Genomic DNA, 21,848 nt, shown 5'->3' on the forward strand with positions numbered 1-21,848 from the left:
CACCAACAGGCGGAGATGAGCAGAAGAAGGAGAGCATTTTTGCATTTGGTCGGACTCAAAACGGACAACGAAGCTAAGACAAAACCGCACAGAAACGCACAAAACAATTTCTAATAAGAACACAAATTTCAGGCATATTCATCTAAGGTGCGGCACTAGAGGGCGAAGGTACGCGTAGACACACTTAACAGGAGAGAGTCAGATCAGCAGATTTGGCAATGCCTCACCCCTTTATGAGCATCACTTGGAACGAGAGAGACTCCTTCCTTTTTCATTCTCTTCTTCACTGCCCTATTACGCCATGGCGTGGGAGAGGGACAAAACTTGACGAATTTACAAGCACGCACACACACACACACATGGCTAGAACTGACGGGATCAAACGAAAAGGAAGCGAGAAAACGGAACAATAAAACATTTTAGTTTGATAAACACGAGCACTAGGATTTTTGAAAATATATTATGTTAATCTATATATTTATTTAATATATACTAAACATATGTACTCACATACATGACAAATAGCCGCACTTTTCCTTAGTCGAGCTGCATTTTGCCCATTTCTGCGTTCCGTTCTTGAGCAGAAACATTTTCTTGCAAAGAAAACATATTTTTCGTATTTTATCCTTGCGTCACTAAACTAAACTCCAGTTCACACACCTGCGCGACATTTTTCCCGTTGGATTTTTCACCTTTTTCCGAATTTTCACCGATTGAAAAGCGGAGCTGACTTACGAACGCACACTTCGACCGGGTGAAAAAAAATTTAAGTGAGAGCGGCGCAAATGCTCTCATGCCACTCTTCCTAATAACTCTCACACCCACGCTCTCTTCAGCGGCCGTTGCGAAAACCAAACGAAAAAAAGGGACACAACGGAACAACAGCAAATTTTTGATTTTTACACATGAAAAAAAAATGAATGTATGCTACAATTATATGTTTATTTAAGCATCATATTTATGTATGCATCAAAAGAATATATGTACATACATAATATATTACATATTGTCGCACGTTTTCTTCGTCGAGCTGCATTTCTCTCGCCAATTTGCCCTTTTCTGCGCCCCGCCCTTGAGCAGACACATTTTCTTGCAATAAAACACAATTATTTTATATATTAACACTGCACCGCTACACTAAACTTTACTACACACCTCCGCGACAATTTTCGCGTTGGATTTTTCACCATTTTCCCGATTTTCACGGAGTAAGACGCGGAGCTGACTTACATACGTTTTGACGCTTTGACCTGGTGAAAAAATGCGTTCATTCTATGCTCTCTCTATCTAATTGGCCTCTCTCCCACGCTCTCTTGAGTTCTTTATGCTTTTGCTTGTCGCTACTCCTGCCCTCCGTCCACTGTTTCGGCAAATGGTGATCAATCAATATATTTAAATTAAGCTATTTTACAAAGAGAGATTTATTAATTAAATTAAATTGAGATAATTTCACAATGCGCTGCACCTACACCGCGCACTGTAACTCTCCCACCAGGCTCTCCCTCTCACTCCCATTCCCACACAAGAAGCTTGACGAAAGAGAGTTAGCTGACCGACCATCTTGAGTAATTTCAATTTGAGCAAAAGGCACCCGAAGCGAGCGTGGGAGTGAGAGAAAATAGGAAGAGCAGCAGGAGATCAAGGAATGAACGCATTTGAGCGGCTCTCACTTAATTTTTTTTCAACAGGTCAGCATTCCGTGGGTCAGCGCCGCGTTTCTCTGTGAAAATCAGGAAAATGGTGAAAAATCCAATAGGAAAATTGTCGCGCAGGTGTGTGAAGTGAAGTTTTGTTTAATGATGCTGTGATTATATACAAAATAATAATTTTATTGCAAGAAAATGTGTTTGCTCAAGGGCGGGGGTGCAGAAAAGGCAAAATGCCAAAAAAAAGATGCACAAAGGAAAAGTGCAGCAATTTTTGATATTTGTATTTGTACATAAATACATATAATTATTTTGCATAAATTCTCTTTTTTGCATGTGTAAAAATAAAAGAAATGTTATTGTTCCGTTTTCTCCCTTTTTTCGTTCCGTTTTTCGTTTTCGCAAAAGCTGCTAAAGAGAGCGTGGGAGTGAGTGCAATTAGGAAATGGAGGATCAAGGAATGAACGCATTTGCGCCTCTCTCACTCCTATTTTTTCACCCGGTCGAAGCGCGCGTTCGTAAGTCAGCTCCGCTTTTCAATCGGTGAAAACCCGGAAAATGGTGAAAAATCAAACGGCTAAAATGCCGCGCAGATGTTTTTTTAAGTTTGGCGATACAAAAAAGTGTTTTAGTGCAAGAAAATGTGTGTTTAAGGCAAAAAAAATGTCTCTGCAGGGGCGCAGGAAAAAGCAAAATGGCGGCAAAAATGCAGCTAGTCGAAGAAAAAGTGTATTAATGTGTGATATATGTGTAAGTGTTAAATATATGTATATATATAAATGATACAAGTTAAAAAAAACATATTTTTTTATGTGCAAATATCTAAAATGTGTAATTGTTTCCTTGTCTCGCTTTTTTCATTTGATCCCGTGTGCGTGGGTGTGTGCGCGCTTGAAAATTCGTCAAGTTTTGTCCCTCTCCCACGCCATGGCGTCAAAGTCAGTGAAGAAGAGAATAAAAAAGGAGTGAGTCTCTCTCGTTCCAAGTGATGCTCATAAAGGGGTGAGGCATTGCCAAAACTGCTGATCTGATCTGATCTGAAACGCGTACCTTCGCCCTCTAGTGCCGCACCTTAAATAAATATGCCTGAAATTTGTGCTCATTTCGTGCGTTTCGTCTGCGGTTTCGATGCGGTTTTGTTGTACCTTCGTAAAATGGCAATGTGCGATGTTTGTAGAAAGAAAAACCTATTATTTTTCATAATATTTTTTTTCATGTGTAAAAATCTAAAATGTGGTATTGAATAAATAAATATGCCTGAAATTTTTGCTCATATTAGAAAACATTTTGTGCGTTTCGCTTGCGGTTTCAGCGCGGTTTTGCAATGCGGATGTCGCTTTTCATCAGAATCGAAGAGGATTATAGGTAAGTGAGAGAGAAGAGAGAAATTCTATTTATATTTATTATTAAAATTATTAAAAGAGATGGATTTATGTTGAAAGAGCTTAGACAAGTTTATTGACTGGAACTCAATTTTGCGACCCTAAAGCACGGCGGTCTATAATTTTTTGTGTGGTCATATGTTGAGCCCCCCTATTCACAGGCATTGTTTAGGGCTGTAATTAGGCTGTTTTGGCAGTTAATTAAATCCCGAAAATATTCGCTCTCCATGGGAGCAGCAAAACGCCTTCCCCTTCCACCCTTCCGACGGCCAGGATGGCTAGAAGGCCTCCATCGCCTCGCTGGCGACATCCATCGACATCCTTAAGAAGCAAGCATCTGGTCTGGCCAGGTCTTCGAGGTCTTGGGAGCTCCATTCTGATCCCCCAAAAAACGGAGGAGGTTGAGTGGTTTTTATAGCTGTGTCGAATATTTAACGTGATAGTTTTTAATAGATCCATGTTTGAATCAAAGTGAATATTTAAATATTTAATTAAATCGAAATATGGGTGTGTTTCCCTTTACTCTGCCCTTCTTTCCCCCGACTGTGAATGAGATCCTCTGGTAGATCAATCGGGAAATCGCCATATGGCATCCCGATTGTTTGTGGATGCCATTTATCTGCATTGCCAGTATCTGGATACATTCCACTTATGCATTCCATTCAGTGTTTCAGTGTTGTATTCTGTATATCTCGTGATTGAAAAATAGTTCTTGTCGAAGTAGAAGATCAGCGAATCGGCAACAACATTGTTGTCAATGAACAAAACAAGATGGCTAATCGCCAGAGAACATGAATATGGCATGCCGGGATCATCCCATAAATAGGTCTGGTCGGACCCAACGGCACGGACAGATCAAAATGAAGTGGATACTGGCAGTGTTGCTGCTCCGATTGCTGCACAACATTTCGGTGACTATAAACCATACAAATATTGCATTGATAATACATGGAGGGATGTCTTGTAGTGCGAACAATCCTATGTGGTCACCAATGAGAAACTGGAGCCCTTCGAGGGCGACTCTGAGACCTTGGTGCTGTTCGACACCCTGAAGACCGTCGGCCGGGAGCGAGCCCTCAACGGATCCTTCAAGTTCCTGGGAGCAATGAACAACGACGACTTCAAGGTGTCCGTCGAGCTCTACTCGAGTCCGAACGGTGACGGCGACTTCAAGCGCATGGCCATGGACGTGCCGCAGACGAGCATCTGTGAGTGCTTCAAGAAGTTCTACGTGCAGTTCGTTCAGCCCTCGCTAACGCAGGGAGAGACCACCAATTTTCCCACTGTCGATGAGGATACGTGTCCCATTCCCGAGGGCGAGTACTACATCAAGAATGTCCTCTTCAATACGGAGGACTGGCCCCAGCAGGTGCCGCGGGGCATTCTCAAGGCGATCATAACGTTCTTCAGTGCCGGCAAGAATGTCGGCGGTCTGACTGTGATCATCAAGATTGAGGATCGTCAGAGTTAGATAACAACCTTATATATTCATATTTTCGTTAAATACAACAAAAAAAAGTCTTTGAAAGCGAAATGTATCCAGAATAATGGATTAATGATATTTGACAGAAATCGAAAGACAGACAGATTGCAACGTACGAGCGAGCACAGCTGCACGACCCTAAGAACTATGACCCAATTGTGTCAGTTGCAAAGCAACTCAAGAGATCGATAAACTACGAGCGTGGAATCGTAGCCATAAAGCCGCAAGCCATGAAACTGCAAAGCAAAGCGATCGCTTGGGACCCCTGGAGATCGCAGACAATGCACTTCACAGCAGACACGATCAAAGTCAAGCTGTCAGGCGACTTCCATATGACACTGTAGGTGTCACGCACCCACTCCCAGGGCAGCCCCAAGCCAGCCCCAAGCGAGCCTCAAGCGAGCCCCAAGCCGGCTGCCTAACCCCTTTTCCCTCTCAATTTATGCAAAGCACATCTCGAGATCGATCAGAGTTACTCAATTAAGTGCCAACAATTTGCTGTGAAGTTTTCAATTTCAATCGCCTGCTCGCCGCACACAGAAACGTGCCACATGTTGCAAATGCCTCGACAGTGGCCAGCTACCCAGCAGGTTTTCCTTTCGGTGCTGCATGCGCTAATTTGAGCAAATCAAACAAGACCCCCCCAGACCCCCTATCGCTGGAGTTGGAGTTGAAGTTGGATTTTGGATTTTGGTTTTTGGTTTTTGGCATCGGATCCAACCAGTTTCGATCTGGCCTGAACGCTGCGTGCACTTTTTTGTGTTGCCAAAAGCAAAAACAAAACAAAAACAAAACCCAAGCGAAAATCGAAAGAAAACACCTGCCACAATTGATTAAATCACTGCTATTTATTATTATGAACGCATAAGAACGACAAAGCAGACACTCGTACTCGTATCTACTATATTCAATCGATCTGTATCGAAGAAACGCAGCCGACATTTCGGCACTTTGAGTGTTTTATAATTATTGATTCATATAATGAAAACATTTATTAATCAGCTTTATCATTTGTATCAAATCGGATACGAATATATACCCTACGAGCCCTTGAGTTAAGACTCTGAATATTCTCAAGAGTGCATTAATTTAATGTTGTGTATTAAGGCATTGGGGATGTTACTGGCATTCAAGTAGCGGTTTATCCGCTCTATAGGAATATACATTGTATTCTATAGGAATTTTAGGGGGCTTATGGTATTAAAAGGAGGTGTTCTTAGGGACTGTAGATGAGCATCGATCGGAGAAGATCTTGCAATATCTTTTTTTTATTTATTTGACTTTTCTCCTAAAGCTAAAAGTTGTACTAACATTTATAATGCCATTTATATTATAATACTTATTGATTGATTTCTTTTTTGATATAAACTCTAAATTTTCGATTTTGATGGTTTTTTTTATATTTTATTTGTTTTTAATTATTTATTTTAATTTTTTTATATAAACTTAGAATTTAGTGTATTTTTTATTTTATTTATTTGTATTTTATTTAATTAATTTTTTTTCTTTATTTTTATTTACTATTTTTAAATTTTTTATTTGTGGATTATTTAGTAACTTTGTCTGCTAAAGATTTTAATTGAGCAATTTTTCCTCATTTCCTCATTACTTAATAGAATTTTTAATATTATTTATATTATAATGTTATTATTGATTGATTTTTTGTTTGATATAAACTTTAAATTTTGTTGTGTTTCTATTCATTTATTTTATTTGTTTTTATTTCTTTATTTTATTTTAATTTAATTATTTATTATTTTTTTGTATACAAATTTTAGATTTTCGATTTTAATGTCTTTTTTATATTATTTATTTTTTAAATTTTCTGTTCGGCATCATGGTCAATAAGAAGCGTTACTGACTCGATGAATTATTTTTTATTTTATTTATTAATTTGCCATCGAACAAACCCATTTATGGATTATTTAATATCTTTGCCTGCTTGGGAATTATTTCCCCAAGGGGTGGACGCTTTTTCCACCAGTTCTTGCAGGTAGATCTCGAGGTTGATGGATTCGGCCGGTCTGGCTGGTCTCGTTGTGGGTTGTGGGTGTTCTAGCCCCCATTCGGCCCGCGACTCGGCGACTTAGACACAGTGGCTACCCAATCTTTTTGCATAAATCAAGCTTTTGCGCAATAAACTTTTGGCACGTTCTAAAAGTGTTAATTGGATTTCTTTTTTTTTTTTGTTTTTGTTGGCTTTTCAGGCCTAGGCCCACATAGTGCCGCAACGAATTTGTGTGTGGGTCTGTGGTAGATGGTAGATGTCGATCATTGATTTGATCGAACGTTGCAAGTGCTTCGAGGCGGGCACGGAACTCGTCAAATGTAAATGAACCTCATTAGTTAATGGTTTACGTGGTTTCGCCATAGATTGTTTTTGATACGAAAGTTGAATGACTATTTGGAATGGTTGAAAACAGGACAAATTGCATTCGATAAATGCCCTTTGAATGGCAAACATTTCAATAGATAATACGATAAATTTCAAAGACGGTTCGGTCTCCAGTACTCAATATTATTGCCCCCCAAGTCGTCACGTTTTCCAGCTTTTTCGGTTTTGGGTTGAATATTCAACACACTCAAAAATCGTTTACAGCGAAGTGATAAATCAGAATAATTGAATGTACCCCCGGCTATTGGCTATCTGTAATTTTTAATGTCTTCTTCAAGAATTCCGAGTGTGATCTCGATTCGGATTTGATTATTTCCAGAATTTACACAACATTTTAATGGCAGCCAAAACAGGGTCATAAAACTGTTCGAATCTCCACTCAAACACACACACAGCTGCAGCCCCCCCCCCACACTCCGGCGAAGAGCCTACAAATTGTTTTCAACAGAATTATGGCATCTGTATCTCAAGGCCCAGCGACAATGATTAAATATTTGAAACTTCTGTTTCTAGAAATATCTGTGGATCTGTGGATCTGAGACGATTGTAAGAATTTTATTAATGGGTCGCGTGATTTAATGTGACCCCCAGTCGGCCTGGATATGGTCATAAATCTGTATAGAAATGTGTGCCGCCTAATTGCGTAATGATTGAGTTAGTTGCTGCCTCGCTTCTAAGATCCCAGCCGCTAATTGGTGGAAGATATTCCCCATGGTGGGGAATGGTGAATGGTAATGGAGCCAGCTTTCCAGAGGGATCGCCAATCGAATGGGTTGGCTACCCACGTTCTGTGTTGCAGGTTAATGAGGGAAACCCTAGCAGAAGTGCTCCGAGTACATTTCCATTTATTTTCCATTGCGCCACACATTCGGTCTGTCATCACAATATTTCAGATACATTCCCCACTCACCACTCCCCCATGGAAGGGTCATAAAACTTTGCTAATTAAACAAGAACAGAACAGTTGGTGACCCAAATCTGGTGGTGGTGACCCCATGTCTTGCCATAAAATCCCCATACCCTGCCTAGAGATATAAAAAAAAAAGTTGAAAGATTTTTAATGGGCAAACCCGAAAAGAATTTCAACAGATTTTCCACTCGAATGTTTTTCGCAAAAATGGCAAAAATATTGAACCAGAAATCCGCTACAGAGCACTCCTCGGACCGTACTTCACAATTTCGAGTGGCATATCCCCCCCCACCCCACCCCCATGGCACAGCATAAATTCTCACTTGAAAATGTTGTTGTTTTTTTGCAGCTTAGAGCTTTTTCGGGGCGGCTTAATGATGATGGAGCCGTGTAGTGTGGAAATCGAGGGACAAAACCTTTTAAAGAAACACACAAAGCAAAAGTAGAGTACAATTTCCACAAGCCTCAAAGTATGCAAAGGTACAGAAAGAGAGCGAGAGAGAGAGAGAGGGAAAAGGTCCACCTTCGTCATCGGACAAAAACCAATTTATAGATAATAAAATAATTAATCATGCACTTGTCGTCCGAGAGACTCCGGGAAAGGACACGCAAACACCCAGCACATTATATGGCCAGGGACCGCCTACCGAATCCTGGGGATCCTCCTCTGGCCAGGCCATTAACTCCACTGTCCAAATGGTCTGCGAGTCTGCCCTGACTATGATTGATGTCCGCCGGGAAAGCCAAAGTGCTGGCAATGACTAAACACAATTTTCCAGTGTGTGCGAAAAATCACGAACATTTCTGGGGTATGGGATGGGAATGATTATGATAAGACAATTTGCCCTGACTTCCCTCTCTAATTAAACTTGTCTCGGCCAATACTTTCCAGTTCTCTTCTCTCTTTTTTTTTTGTGCGGCATCATGGTAAATAAGAAGCGTTACTCATTAATGCAGGCACAGCCACTCAGTTGACTCGATGAATTATTCATGGGACAGGGCCAGGGCCCTGTGCGGCTGTGCGGGTGCGGTCTCCCCTGATTTTCACTGGCCAAGCCTTATAATTGACTCGGCTGGGTCCTTTTCGAACAAGTGGCACACTTATAGCTGCCGCTCATTCGGTTTCATAATTGATCTGGAGTGCCGTGCCGGGACTCGGAGTTCGGGTCTCGGGATTGGGTTCCTTAGCAAAATTAAGTGATTCAAAATGGTCCGATGACTTGGCTAAAGGAAGAAAGTATAACAGGTGTCGGGATATGGGATATACGGTGTTTAAACAGGAAATAGTCTGCAAGAAAACAGATTAAACGGTCTTAGGGCATGACAATTTCCTTGAGTCATTTTGAGGGCTAATCCGTTTGGGAATTGCCAGCAAGTAAGAGACGAAATTAATAAGGAATTTCAGCAAGAAAAGTGAATGTTATTAAATATTAATTGAATTAATCTTTTTTTTTTAATTAAACAATTTTTATATAATTAAAAGCTAAATTATTTATGTATTAATTAATATGTTTAATTTAATTAATTTAATTAATATTTTTTTATTTTTTTTATAATTAAAAGTAAAAGAAATAACTTAAATTTTTTTGTAAATAAACTATATTTATGTATTTTAATATTTACAGACCTAAATTTATTATTTTTTAGTCTTTTTTAATAACAAGGATAATTAAAACTAACTAACTATCTTAGGGGGATTATTATCAAGTTAAGTCTTTAAAATTATAAATATTAATATTAATAAAAATATTATAAATTATTTGAAATTCTTTTCCATATGTTATTATTTTCTTTCAAATATTTATAATATAATTTAGAAGTTTTATTTATTTAAAAAAAAAAATTATTTAAATTATGTTAGTTTAAAAAAACTTCAACTCCAGTGCAAAACCGTTCTAAAAAGCTTTGATTGGTGATTACCAGCATTATCCCTGCTTAAGCGAGCCAAGCCTGGGGACACTCGGGACACTCGGAAGCCTCGAATGGCGAAAATTTTGTGCAATTGCAAAGCGTTGAACAATGATTTATGTGGCAGCAGGCCGCACCTACATTTATGCCATGCAAGTGGCCATAAATCACACCAAAAAACGCAAAAGCTGCGATTCTAGACCCAGTCCCAGTCGCAGTCCCAGTTGCAGAACGAGCCACAGCCCACAAACAAACGTTGCAACGGGGCAGACCAGCCAATCGAAGAACCAGCCCGAACTGTCTGTCAGAAAACGGGCAAAGGCAAAGGCAAAGTCTGGTCGGGTCTGGTCTGGCCTGGCCTGGCCTGGGACTACTGACTGCAAGTTCCCTGCGACAACAAATTGATATTTTTAACATGCGAGTTCAAATAGATAAAGTCAATTGATGGACAGAGACAGACAGAGCTCTCTGCCGAGGCACAAATAAGAAAAATCAGTAGCAGTAGCAGTGGCAATGGCAATAGCAATAGCAGCAGGGCCCCCGAGCAGACAAGCGAGCGGTCTGCGAGTGCGGGCATGGCATGACAATTAGTCGACCCACAGGGGCCCACACAGTGACGCCTCCTTGGAACAAAGAAACACAAACACACAGGGAGAGAGTCTCCCCTAGAGCCGCACAGTGGGACCAGGCTGGACCGGAGCAGTCCTTGGATCGATAGCCAAGGATCAGGTGGACTCTGAAGGAGTCCAAGGATGGCCCAGAAATCACCGAGGATATCCTTTCGACGGGGGTGTATTGTTTTTCGGTTAGTCTTGAACCACAGTGGCCACTCTTCTGTGGCATTTGCAACGCATTTGTGTTGTCAATTTGTTTGCCTCTTCGCCTGCCACTGCCCCCCACCCGTCCCCCGTCCTGTGGCAGTGTGCTCGCACACTTGTCACAAATTGTGCAAATTTATTTTACGCGCTAAATGCAAAACGTGCCCTGCCAGCTAAATGGCTAAAAATTACAGCTCAAAGAGATTCTTTTGCTTGGCAGGGCCTTCCTTCTTCCACTGTCAATAGAAGAGGCTGCAGCCGTGAGCCGGGAGCCGGGAGTTGGGAGCTCTTCTGAGACCTATTTCCCCCGAAACCTCGGCCCACGGCCCACCCACCTCTGGCACAACGTTTGGCTGTGGCTTTTAATTTGAAAACCCCCTCCTCGGGGGGCCTTGGGGGGCAGGGGGCAAGTCTTTGGCTGTCTAACAATGCGTGAAGTTTGTCGCCGCTTTTGATGGATTACAACCGACGAGAGTTCGGAACTTTTGACTCTGGGGCTTCTAACACTTTTGCCTTTTGTGCATTGTGTGTAATTATTAATGTATGGCCATAGCCAGGCTTTTCACATATAATTTTTTTGTCGCTGTCGCTGTTAGCCATTATGCAATTTATTTCAGGTCTAGCGCTTGGCAAGTTTTCTGTTCATTTTATGCCACGATGGGCAAGCCTTTTTTGATTAATTACCCAAATGGCAAGGGGCCTGCAAAGTGTTTGAAGGCTTCGAGGCGAGCTTCAATTATTAATTGCAAACGCCTCGGAGTGCGATTTAGAGCACACCCCACACAGGAATTGAAAGGATTAACTTGAGCTGTCAATCAGAAGGCCGACGAGTGCCTCGAAAGGGCTTGTATTTCTGTTTCACATCAGAGATGCGAAATATGAGCTATGCGTTTCAAAAATCAAAAGTCCAAAAGAGTTACCTATTTTTTTTAAAAGGTCTCCGGCAACAGGATAGACTTTTAATAGGGGAATTTTTCTTAAGGGAAAAAAATACAACTCATATTTTTAATTTAGATTTTTTAAATAATAACAATCTAAATCTAAAATATTCCTATTCCTATTTTTATTGTTATTTATTATTTTTAAATATTTCTAATATAAATTGATTAACGGAATGATTAGCTTTTATTTTCAATTTTTATTCAAAAAAATAACTCACATTTTTAATTTATAATTTTTCAGACAAAAAAAATAATAAAAATGGCATAAAAGTTTTTTTTTTAATAAATATTTAAATTAATTTTTAATGCATAATTTTTATTATTGACTATTTGTTCAAGCTAAAAAAATTTATTAATAGATTGTTTAATTTTAATTTTCCATTAAATTTTCAATTTTTATATTCACATAAATAACTAATATTTTTAGTTTTTAATCTTCTCTAAAATTTGAAATAAAATTAAAAAAATAGTTAAAATGTAAAATATGCTTATTTCTGACTTAAATAATGAATTAAATTAATTCAATCAATAGTTTGATTAATTTGTATTCAAATAAGTCTTCTTAAAAAATGGAAATAAAAAATAATCAAAATATCTGAAATTAATTTGTATTTCATAATTTGCATAATTGATTATTATTTCTGGCTTAAATAATTAATTAAAAGATTTAACTACGTTGTATGTGCAATTTTTATTGGAAAAATCTAAATTGAAAATCTAAAAATAATTTGTATTTTATAATTAGAATTATTATTTTTATTATTAACGATTTTGTATTATAAAAACAAGAGTCCTTACGAGTCCTGGTTTAAATTGAAAAGCCCCCTTTCAAGTTGCCAACTCCTTGTGGTCCTTTACACACACACACACACACACACCACACACACACACACATGTGGACATGCTGTTTTTCCGTTAATAGAGCTTACAGGCGCTTATCTCACTTTGGTCCTGCCCCCACCACCGCCCGCACCCCCGCCCGCTCCCCTTTTTCGGGTCTGGCTCCTCTACGCTGCGGTTGTTTCTGCTTTAGTTTTTATATTAAAATCGCTGCCAGACTGGACGACTGGCTGACTGGTCGACTGGACGACTGGCTATTAAAAGGACGATGCTGCTGTCTGCAGCGGTCGTGGAGAGCTCGACGCAGACAGTGGGAATACCTTTTACGTAAATCCCAGTAGGAAATTAAAAACCAAAATGAAGTTGAAATGAGAGCAGCGGACAGGGGCGAACATAGCGACAGTGGCCAGCGAAAATATATCGTCATATTTATAAAAGCCAGAAGCCAGCAGCGGCAGCAGCCAGCAGCGCCAGCAGTGCAGGGACAGTCGTCCAGTAGGGTCGTCAAAAACACCTTATTACCGATAAAAACCGAAATGAAAGGCAGATGAGATGGGAGTCGGGACAAAGCCGGGATCCAACGGACAGCTGAGTGACGCAGCCGCGGGTGTCAGGACTCTGACCGGTCCTCTGTCTCCCTTCGTCTCCCTTCGTTTCGTTTTGTTTTGCTTTGCTTCCCTAGTCGTGGTCGCCGCTCCACAAAAAGGCAGACAATTAAAATGGATCTGGCGGCAAAAGTCGCGAAACTCGCTGCCAGGACATGCCAAAAGCGTCCTGTCGCCTCTGTCCTTTGTGTGTGTGCTGGCGATTAATGAGTCTTTAGCGTTTCCAGTCGCACGGAGTTATGATGATTACTTTGACTGTGTCACGCCCTCGAGCCCCCCAGCCCCCCGATCTGTCAGTACTTTCTCCCACCACTGTCCTGTCCAGGCACCTGTCTGTCCAGGTCTGTCTATGTGCACCCAAGTCTGCGTAAATAATACGCACACACACGAGTCGCAATGCTTTCTGTCGACCCACAATATAATATAATGCATATTTTTAGCCAGAAAGTCAAAGGAGAAAGAGAGTGCCCTGCAGGCTCTGCTGGTCCTCTGGGAGAGAAACAAAGACACACCGAAGCGTCTCCCCCGTGCTAAGATATTCCGCAGAGCCAGTTGGAGATTGGGCCACAGTCCAAGAAGAACTTCCTTCCATTCGTGCCTCAAAGAAGGCCTCGGAAATGTGGGGAACATCCTCCTTCTCCCAAAATGAAGCATAGCCACTCCTTCTATAGGGATTGTTTTCCAAGTACTCCGTCTCTTATCCATAGGCCTCTCATGTCAGTGTAAATGGGCTTTAAAATAAAAAAATATTCAAATTTGTGACCATTGAAGGGCCCTGCAAGGCGAGGGTCCCTCTAAAACAGTGGAAATCTCAGACTTTTAGTGGAATCAGCTGTTTTGGGGCCAGCAGTTACTCATTTCCAAACTAAAATGAGGTTAAAAACGTTCTGAAATGCCTTCCAATCCCATAGCCATGCCATAGATAATATGAAATGATATATTCTTGACCAGCTCCAATATCCCCGTCGATAATGCCATATCTGGCTGTCCCTCTTGTGCTCCCCTGCCCCACTCACTCTCTTACCCTCTCACAGAGTAGCTTAGCAGGGCACTATCTCTCTTCTCTTTCTCTGTTCGCAGCTAGCTCTATTCTATGGACAGGCGTACTGTCTATCCCAGTGTCGAGGCCCTTTTTGCATAGAAAAAAATTCCGCAAAAAATATAAATTATATTTATTAAAAATCAGAATAAATAACTAGCTTAAGCCCATCAAATCCAAGTCAAATCCACTGCAATATATAATAACTAAATCCAAATTGGACGGGCTATATCTGCCCCCAAATACAAAGAAGTTTTCCATGTTTTCGTCGTCTGTCTCTTTGGAGCCATAAACTCCACCAGACTGCCATCATTTAATCCACCTCATGCCACGCCCCCCGCCCACCACCCGATTTTTGTTAATCATAAAAAATATTAAGCGCTGATTTTGACGCGACATTTTTAACGTTCGAGCGTGCTAATGAGTTTTTGCCGAGTTCTGTCTGGGTTCGACTTGGAGTTCGAGTTGGAGTCCTAGTCCTAGTCCGAGTCCTTTTCCTTGTTAATTAGTTCTTCCGCTTAAAAAGTGTTTAATGCTTACGTGCTAATATGTATTTTTTCCAACTTTTTTTGTATTTTTTGTCAGAGTGGAATGTGTCCCTTGACATGCGATTAATAAATAAATGCCTTGAACCTTGCGTGCCGGAGCCAGAGCCGGAGACGGGTCCGGGTCTGGGTGTCTGTGTCTGGGTCCCGGTTCGAGGTTCAAGTCCTTAAATGCCTTTTGTTTGTAATTTGTTTATGGGTTCGTTTCCCGGCGGTCAATTGCTTGACGCTCGTCTGTGATTTTTTTTTCCGACTTCCTCCTTCCCGGCTGGCCTTTTTTTTCCCCACTTGTGGCAACACCTTTTCAATTAGCCTGGCCACACTTAAAATCCATTTCAGGCGTTAATTTCTGATAGAACAAAAGGCGTTTATGCTCGGCTCCACCGGCAAGTGACACTTGGCCCTTGACGCCCCCCCTCCCAGCACTCTGCCCCCACATTAAAAGAAAAATGTCGATTGTCTCGCATAATAATAAAAAAGGCAAATACCTAATAACGTTAATTTCCAGCTCCAAAGTGCTACAAATTGATTTCAGGCATAAAAAAAAAGAGCGGCCCACAATGGAGGAGAGCCCATAATTGAGTTGTATAAAAAACGTGCAGAGTTGGCCGCAGATCAGACCTGCCCCTGGGGGTCACAGCCCAGCATTTCAATGGGAACAGTCCAATATTAATGGTAGGAACCCGGGGGATCCTCAAGGGCACGTTTCCTTGCCCCGAAAACAGGGGTTTTTCCCACTCCAAGCCGCTAATCGCTAATCGGTCTAGCGATTTGTTTATTGTCAACGAATTGGCACCATTCCAAGTGGTGGCTTCCATAATATTTTCCTCCTCGAATTTCGATGATCCAACTTTCCGTCTTGGAATGTTTGGTGGCAGGGCTTTCAAAAACTCTCTCTCTGGACAGATCTGGCAGGCAAAATGTGTGCTTGAGGTAGTCCTTGCTTTTCCAGCATTGCGTTCGATCGAATACTTGTATCCTGCCTCCTTAGAGGAGCTCTACCTTAGACACCTGGACAGATAACTAAACCAAATAATATCCCCCTCGAAATTCTTCAACCTTGATGACAAGCATTTTTTTATTTTTATTATTATAATTTTTTTTTTATTTATTCATTTTTTTATATTTATCTTTTTTATTATTTTTATTTTGTTTGTTATATTATTTTTATTATTATTACTATTTATTATTATTTTTTTTATATAAACCTTGTTTTATATATTTTTTTTATACATATATTTTTTTTATATATTTATCTTTTTTATTTTTTTTTATTACATTGTTTTAAATATTTTTATTTGTATTTATTAGTATTATTTTTTTTATATTATTATTATTATTTTGTATTATTTTTTTTAATATAAACCTTTTTTTATATATATTTTTTTTATACATGTAATTTTTTATATATTTATCTGTTGTAAAAAACTTTTTTTTATTTACATTTTTTAAAACTTTTTTATTTGTATTTATTTATTTTTATTTATTAGTATTATTTTTTTTTGTATTAATTTTTTAAATCATTGTAATTTTCGTAAGGACCAAAGTGAATTATATTTAATTTCTATTTAATATGGGCGTGTTTCTCCTCGATTAATTTGATTCAAAAAGTACGGTAAAAAGCCCACAAATTCACACGCCTCTGAGTCATTTGTGACTCATTTTAATTTCCCAAAGAAATCCCAAAGAAATCCCAAAGAAATCATTGGAATCGACCCAACAAGTCCAAGAATATCTGTAACATTGCCACAAAAAAAGAAAGAAAGAAAGGAAAAGAAGAGAAAAGAAAAGAAAAGATAACCGAAAATGACAAACATATCTCTGGATGTATCTCTTTATGTTGTGTATCTGTGTATCTGTGGGTTGTATCTGCTTCACGTCTCATTGTCATTAACCCCTGCATACCGTGCCTTTCTCTCAATCTCAATCTTTTGCGCCTGTGTCATCTAATTGACATTTGTTAATAGTTTTTCCCTCTATTTTCTATTTTCCATTTACCATTTACCATTTTCCCTGCCAGGCCGATCATAAAAGGCGTTTGTTCATGAAAATTGTCTGTAATTTTTTTTATTGCTGGTCCAGGTCTCTGGTCTCTCGTCTCTGGTCTCTGGTCTCTACTGTCTGTGTCCCTTGTTGACTAATCATTTTCGGTTCATCGTTTTGTTATTGTTTCGATTCTTATCGCTGCCCCCAAAGAGAAAAACCAACCCGTCGACAATCGATCAGTGGCCGGAGTGAGGCAAATGTCCAGCATAATTGGTTACAATTTCAGAATTGTAAATGCAAATGCCATAATTGGAGATCGTCAGGCCAGGTCTGGGTACCTTTTTGGTCATTAATCACGGTCAAGAATTCACTCTAAGGAGAGGGAGAGAGAGAGGGGGAGAGAGCAAACAGTAGCAAGACATAAATGAAATCCAAATTTATTCGCTGCCAAAAGGAGTATGGAATATGGAATATATTCCCCAAAGACTATGCTCTAGGAAATCCTTGGATGCATTACTTTCTCCTTTCACTCGGAAGAATATTCTAATGGAGGGCGGGGAACGGTAGAGGGCAGCATCTCCGCATCAAAACCAATCGAATATCTGGTTGAATGGCGGTTCTTGGGAGGTTCTTAAACCCTGGGTGTAGGCCTAGGATTTGGCCCTTCTCGAGTACATAGCTTCTATTCATATTGGAGCTTAAGGGTAGGCCTAGGAGGCTATCAAAATCATTTGAAATGTATCTTATTCTTTTCTTGAAACCCATGAATCTGTTTCTCAAGCGCCCAAAGCAATTAAATCAAAGTCTCTCTCGCCTCCCCCAAATCGTAGCCATCGTAGACGGCGGCAATCAAATCAGCCAAAAACTTGTTATCGCCTCCTTTGACTGACACCAAGGCAAATTAATGACCCTCCCTCCCACACACACGCACAACCCGACACCAGAGTTGCAATTGACTTTCAGGTGGCCCTCGATTTGAAATATGTAAAGCACATAAATTATGTGACAGGCAAGTCTGGGCGACAAACTGTGAATGAATCAAAGGATAATCCAATTTATTTCACATTACCAGCTCCTGCTCCTGCTCCAGCTCCTGCTCCAGCTCCTGCTTCGATGCATTGTGCAAAGACAGAGATACAAAGTGCTGGCTTGGACCAACTTCAAAGGTGTCATATGAATGCAATGCCCAGGGGTGGAGGCAGGAGAGAGTGCACTTTCCAGGCAATCAATACGTTCTCGAAAGATTGTCAGCAGTTGAGGCAGATAATGAGATGATATGTGGGTTTAAATTTTCGGCTGCTTTGCTCTCCACAAGGTTTAATATTTGCCCATTTTTGAGCAGACTTATCTGACCTTAGACTGGAGTCCAGACGGCGGTTTGTCTCTCGAGCAAGGAGCATTTCACGCTCAACTAAGTTCCCTGAAAGGGAATCGCCCAGGCAGTCACCATACACATGTCAGTCACACTTAACCCCTGCGGGTCTCAAGGAGCAGCGTCAGCGTTAGGCGGGGGGACAGCAGGATTCGTGGACCTCGGAATCCTGATTTTTCTGTGGCTTCTAGCCCTGCGGCTGAATTATTATTATTATTATTTTGGAGTCAGCCAAATGTTACTCTTTCCCTTTGGCTTTGTCTTGCGTTTTCTGCAACGTTTATTATGATTTTTGCGGAAATGTTTTGAGGCAAAACGGAAATTTATGCACATCGCATATGTCAACAGCTCCCTCGAAAAAAAATCAAAAAAAACTCAAAAAACAAGTAACGAGAGTAGCGAAAAAATTTGCATATTTGCATTTCAATTTTCTGCAATCCTGAGGCTGGGCTGAGGGGAGCTCGAATTTTGGTTTCTTTTTTTATTTTCGGATTTAATTGTCAATAAAAATGAACCAAGCGGAAAATTTGTTGGCCAAACAAAATGAAATTCGCCTGCGTCTGGGAACAAAAAAGCAACCAAAAAACGTCTGGGCTTTCCAAAAGATGGTGGGAATCTGCCTCAGAGACAGAGAGAGAGAGGGGAGTGGGGAGAGGGGAGTGGGGAGGGGAGTGGTAGGGGGTGAGGGGTTGTTCTTGTAATTTGGTAATTTACATTGCAGGTTTTGAATTTACACTTGATGGCAATTAATAATTCCGCATTAGGGCTATCCATAAAGCAGACACACTCACGATATCCCCCCCCACCCCCCAATACCCCCACAATTAAGCTGGATAATTAAGTTTACCGTTCATTGGCCTTCATGTGCAGCCGCATGGACATGCGATGGGCTCCCCTTTTGCCTCGGATTGTATGACAGATTACAAGAGAACAACAGAGTAGGGCAGGGCAGGGCAGAGCCGGGCAGGAGGTGGAGCTGGAGCTGGGAATGGACACAATGCTGCCCTCGCCCCAGACTTCGGTGGGCAAATAGAATCCTACGATTTTGAGTGCATTTTCAAATCATCTAAATATTGTGCCGCTGTTTGGGGCATGGACATGTGTCTGCATTAATCAAGATCTGGCGAAGAGACTTCCTTTTGAATGGCTTAAAGTTTAAAGTTGTTTATGAGAAGAGAGGGAGGCCCTGCCTGCTTTTCCCAAAGGGCTGTCTGTGGTTTTGGCCTCAAAGTCGAGGGTCCTAAGGGTATAATCGGGTCCTCCAGCCTGTTGGAGGAGCAGAAAGCGATGAGCGAGCCTATCAGTGGCCCAAGGTGAGGCTCTATCCGAGTATTGGGGGGCGATATATCCCAAGTTTGTGCTCCTTGGAATCCCTTCGAATCGTCCCTGTGCTCCTTGGAATATTAGTAACCATCAAGAGTAGCATTTACAAACTTTTCCATTGACAAGAAAGGATTATCCATCTGGGCAGCCAGGCAAGCCAGGCCTCTCCACACCTCATCCCCACCTCGAAGCGCTTCCATTAAGATCATGTCCTGTCATCAGTCATTAAAGATGCCATTGCTAGACGCAATTAAAACCATTCCAGAGTAAACATTTCATTGCCCAAACTGAATGACTTCTGTCACACTCTTTGGCCCGCCTCTCCCCGCTCTCCACCGCTCTCCGCCGCTCTCCCCGCTCTTCCGACAACCGGGACAACATTGTCGTAAACCTAGCCTGACATTAAGATAACTTTTAATCATCGTAAAAAAAAGAAGCGCCAAAAAACGAAAGGGCCAAAATCAAATCCTCTCGACTGCTGCAGGGATGTGCAACGTAAGCGGCTTTTCGTGTCGCCGCCGGTGCCATTGCCAGTGCCGGTGTTGCATGATAAAGCCCCCCAAAAAACAAACCAAAGAAAAATATGAAAACATTTCAGCAAACAACAAAAAAGAGAGAACCGGAAAATATCTTTGGACAGACTTACTGACTTCTGATGCTCTGTTATTAAATTGTTTCGGTGGCTTTGCCTCGGACAGGGAGCAACCGTCGAAACGGAAATGTAATGAAAATTCAATTAAAAAATGGCATTTGCCAGATTTTACAGCACGAGTTGGCCCGGCCAGGACTCGGGGTCGGGGTCGGGGTCGAGGTCGGGCAGGACTGGCTCTCACTGTTTGGGGGATTGCAAACTCATTTCGGTCTGCTGCAGCAGGCGCCCAAAAAGGATTCAATGGGGGACTAATGGAACTGGCATATACATTTAACATTTAACATTTTCCATTTTACATTTAAGAAATATTCAAGAGGCCGCAAGTGATTTCGGTTCGATTTTGTGGCGTTGAAGGGGCATTTAAGTGCAAAATATTGAATACTTTTAGCCAAAATACACCAAATGGACATCAAATGGTTCTATATATCTGTTAAGATTTATGGTTTTATAATATATTACAAATTATACTATATTTTATGATATTCCGTCTCAAAGCAAGTTTATATTTATACTAAATATTAATTAATATTACTATATGTAAATAAAAATACAGAAATTACTTATAAATTATTCAGGTATATTTTACATAAAATTAAAATACCAGTAAAAGGTTTATATATCTGTAAAGATTTATGGTTTCGGAACAATTATAAATTGTATTTTATTCTGTTTTAAATATTTACTAATATTATTATATTTAAATAAAAATACAGCAATCATTTATAAATTATTACATTATATTTTTCATACAATTAAAATACTAGTAAAAGGTTTATATATTTTTTTTATATATATTTATAAATATTTATGGTGTCGTTTTAGTTGCTTTCAGACGTCGGAAAAATTATAAATTATATTATATTATATTTTAAATACAGCAATTATTTTGTAAATTTTTAAGGTATATTTTTTATAAAATTAAAATACCAGTAAAAGGTTTATGATATCATCTTAGTTGCATTCCGAAGTCGGAACAATTATAAACTATATTTCATTATATTTTAAATATTTATTAATAATATTTTAAATAAATAAAAACATAGAAATAATTTAGAAATTATTAAGGTATATTTTTGATACAATTAAAATACTAGTTAGAGGTTTATATATTTTTGCAAAGATTTATGGTATCGTTTTAGTTGCATTCAGACCTCGAAACAATTATAAAATATATTTATATTATTCTGTTTTAAATATTTATTAGTAGTATTATATTTAAATACAAATACAGCAATTATTTATAAATTATTACATTCTATTTTTCAAAGTAAAAGGTTTCAATGATTACCCTTCACCAGGAACACGCAGCAAAAAATAAAAAAAAGAACAAAAATACAAATAAAAATAACTCTCTTGTAAACAAATCGACAAAACATGTAATTTCACTTATCTGACATAATGTCAACGATTCTGAAATGGTTGCTACAACACACGCATTACCCAACCCCCCCGAAACCGTTCGGCATACACAATTTTACATATAAATTACGCGAAAAAAAATAACAACAAAAATAAGAGGAACTGCCTTTAACGCGCCAAGGAAGGGAATGACTTGTGTAACGAATAAAAGTCGGTTGATAAGCCCTATAATGCAACCCCTTAGGGCCTCGCAACAACAGCAAAAGTAATACCAAAAAAAAAAGGGTGTCATGCCAAACTGCGTATGCTAATCACACGCCAAAGAGACACCCGAAAGTCAATCCTCCTCGTCCTCAGCCTCAGACTCGTCCTCGGCCTCGGCATCTCCCCGGTCCTGGTCTGGTGTGGAACATGCTTAAGCACCAGCCAACGAGCCAAAGATTCTTGCCTCGTTTTTCTTTTTGTTGCCTTCCTGGATCTGAGTTGGTTTTTTATAGCCTGGCGCCGCTTGAATGATTTTTATGGGTTGTGTCTCACTGAAAGAAAGAAAGGAGAAAAACTGATTTGCATGCTTCTTTTTTTCTGTTTTTTTGTTGGCATAGAATCGCTTTCTCTATTGTGGCATTTGAGCTTTGTTTTTTGCA

At 39.9% G+C, this 21,848-nt stretch overlaps 1 protein-coding gene across 1 annotated transcript; it reads left to right on the top strand.

Annotated features, from left to right (window-relative positions):
- The first annotated feature begins 3,871 nt into the window (after window positions 1-3,871).
- Window positions 3,872-4,566, top strand: CheA75a (Chemosensory protein A 75a). The gene is made up of 2 exons (XM_001353941.4): window positions 3,872-3,939; window positions 3,996-4,566. Exons 1-2 carry the CDS (start codon window positions 3,889-3,891, stop codon window positions 4,497-4,499), a joined length of 555 nt encoding a protein of 184 aa, XP_001353977.2. The 5' UTR covers window positions 3,872-3,888; the 3' UTR covers window positions 4,500-4,566.
- The last annotated feature ends 17,282 nt before the right edge of the window (window positions 4,567-21,848 follow it).

The sequence above is a fragment of the Drosophila pseudoobscura genome, chromosome X (genome assembly GCF_009870125.1).
Source record: "Drosophila pseudoobscura strain MV-25-SWS-2005 chromosome X, UCI_Dpse_MV25, whole genome shotgun sequence".
Lineage (NCBI taxonomy): Eukaryota > Metazoa > Arthropoda > Insecta > Diptera > Drosophilidae > Drosophila > Drosophila pseudoobscura.

Bases quoted from the DNA above. Each gene is read 5' to 3' on its own strand.
- CheA75a (XM_001353941.4), top strand. From the start codon at position 3,889: ATGAAGTGGATACTGGCAGTGTTGCTGCTCCGATTGCTGCACAACATT. The intron at 3,940-3,995 runs GTGACTATAAAC...GATGTCTTGTAG, and splicing joins GATTGCTGCACAACATTTCG to TGCGAACAATCCTATGTGGT.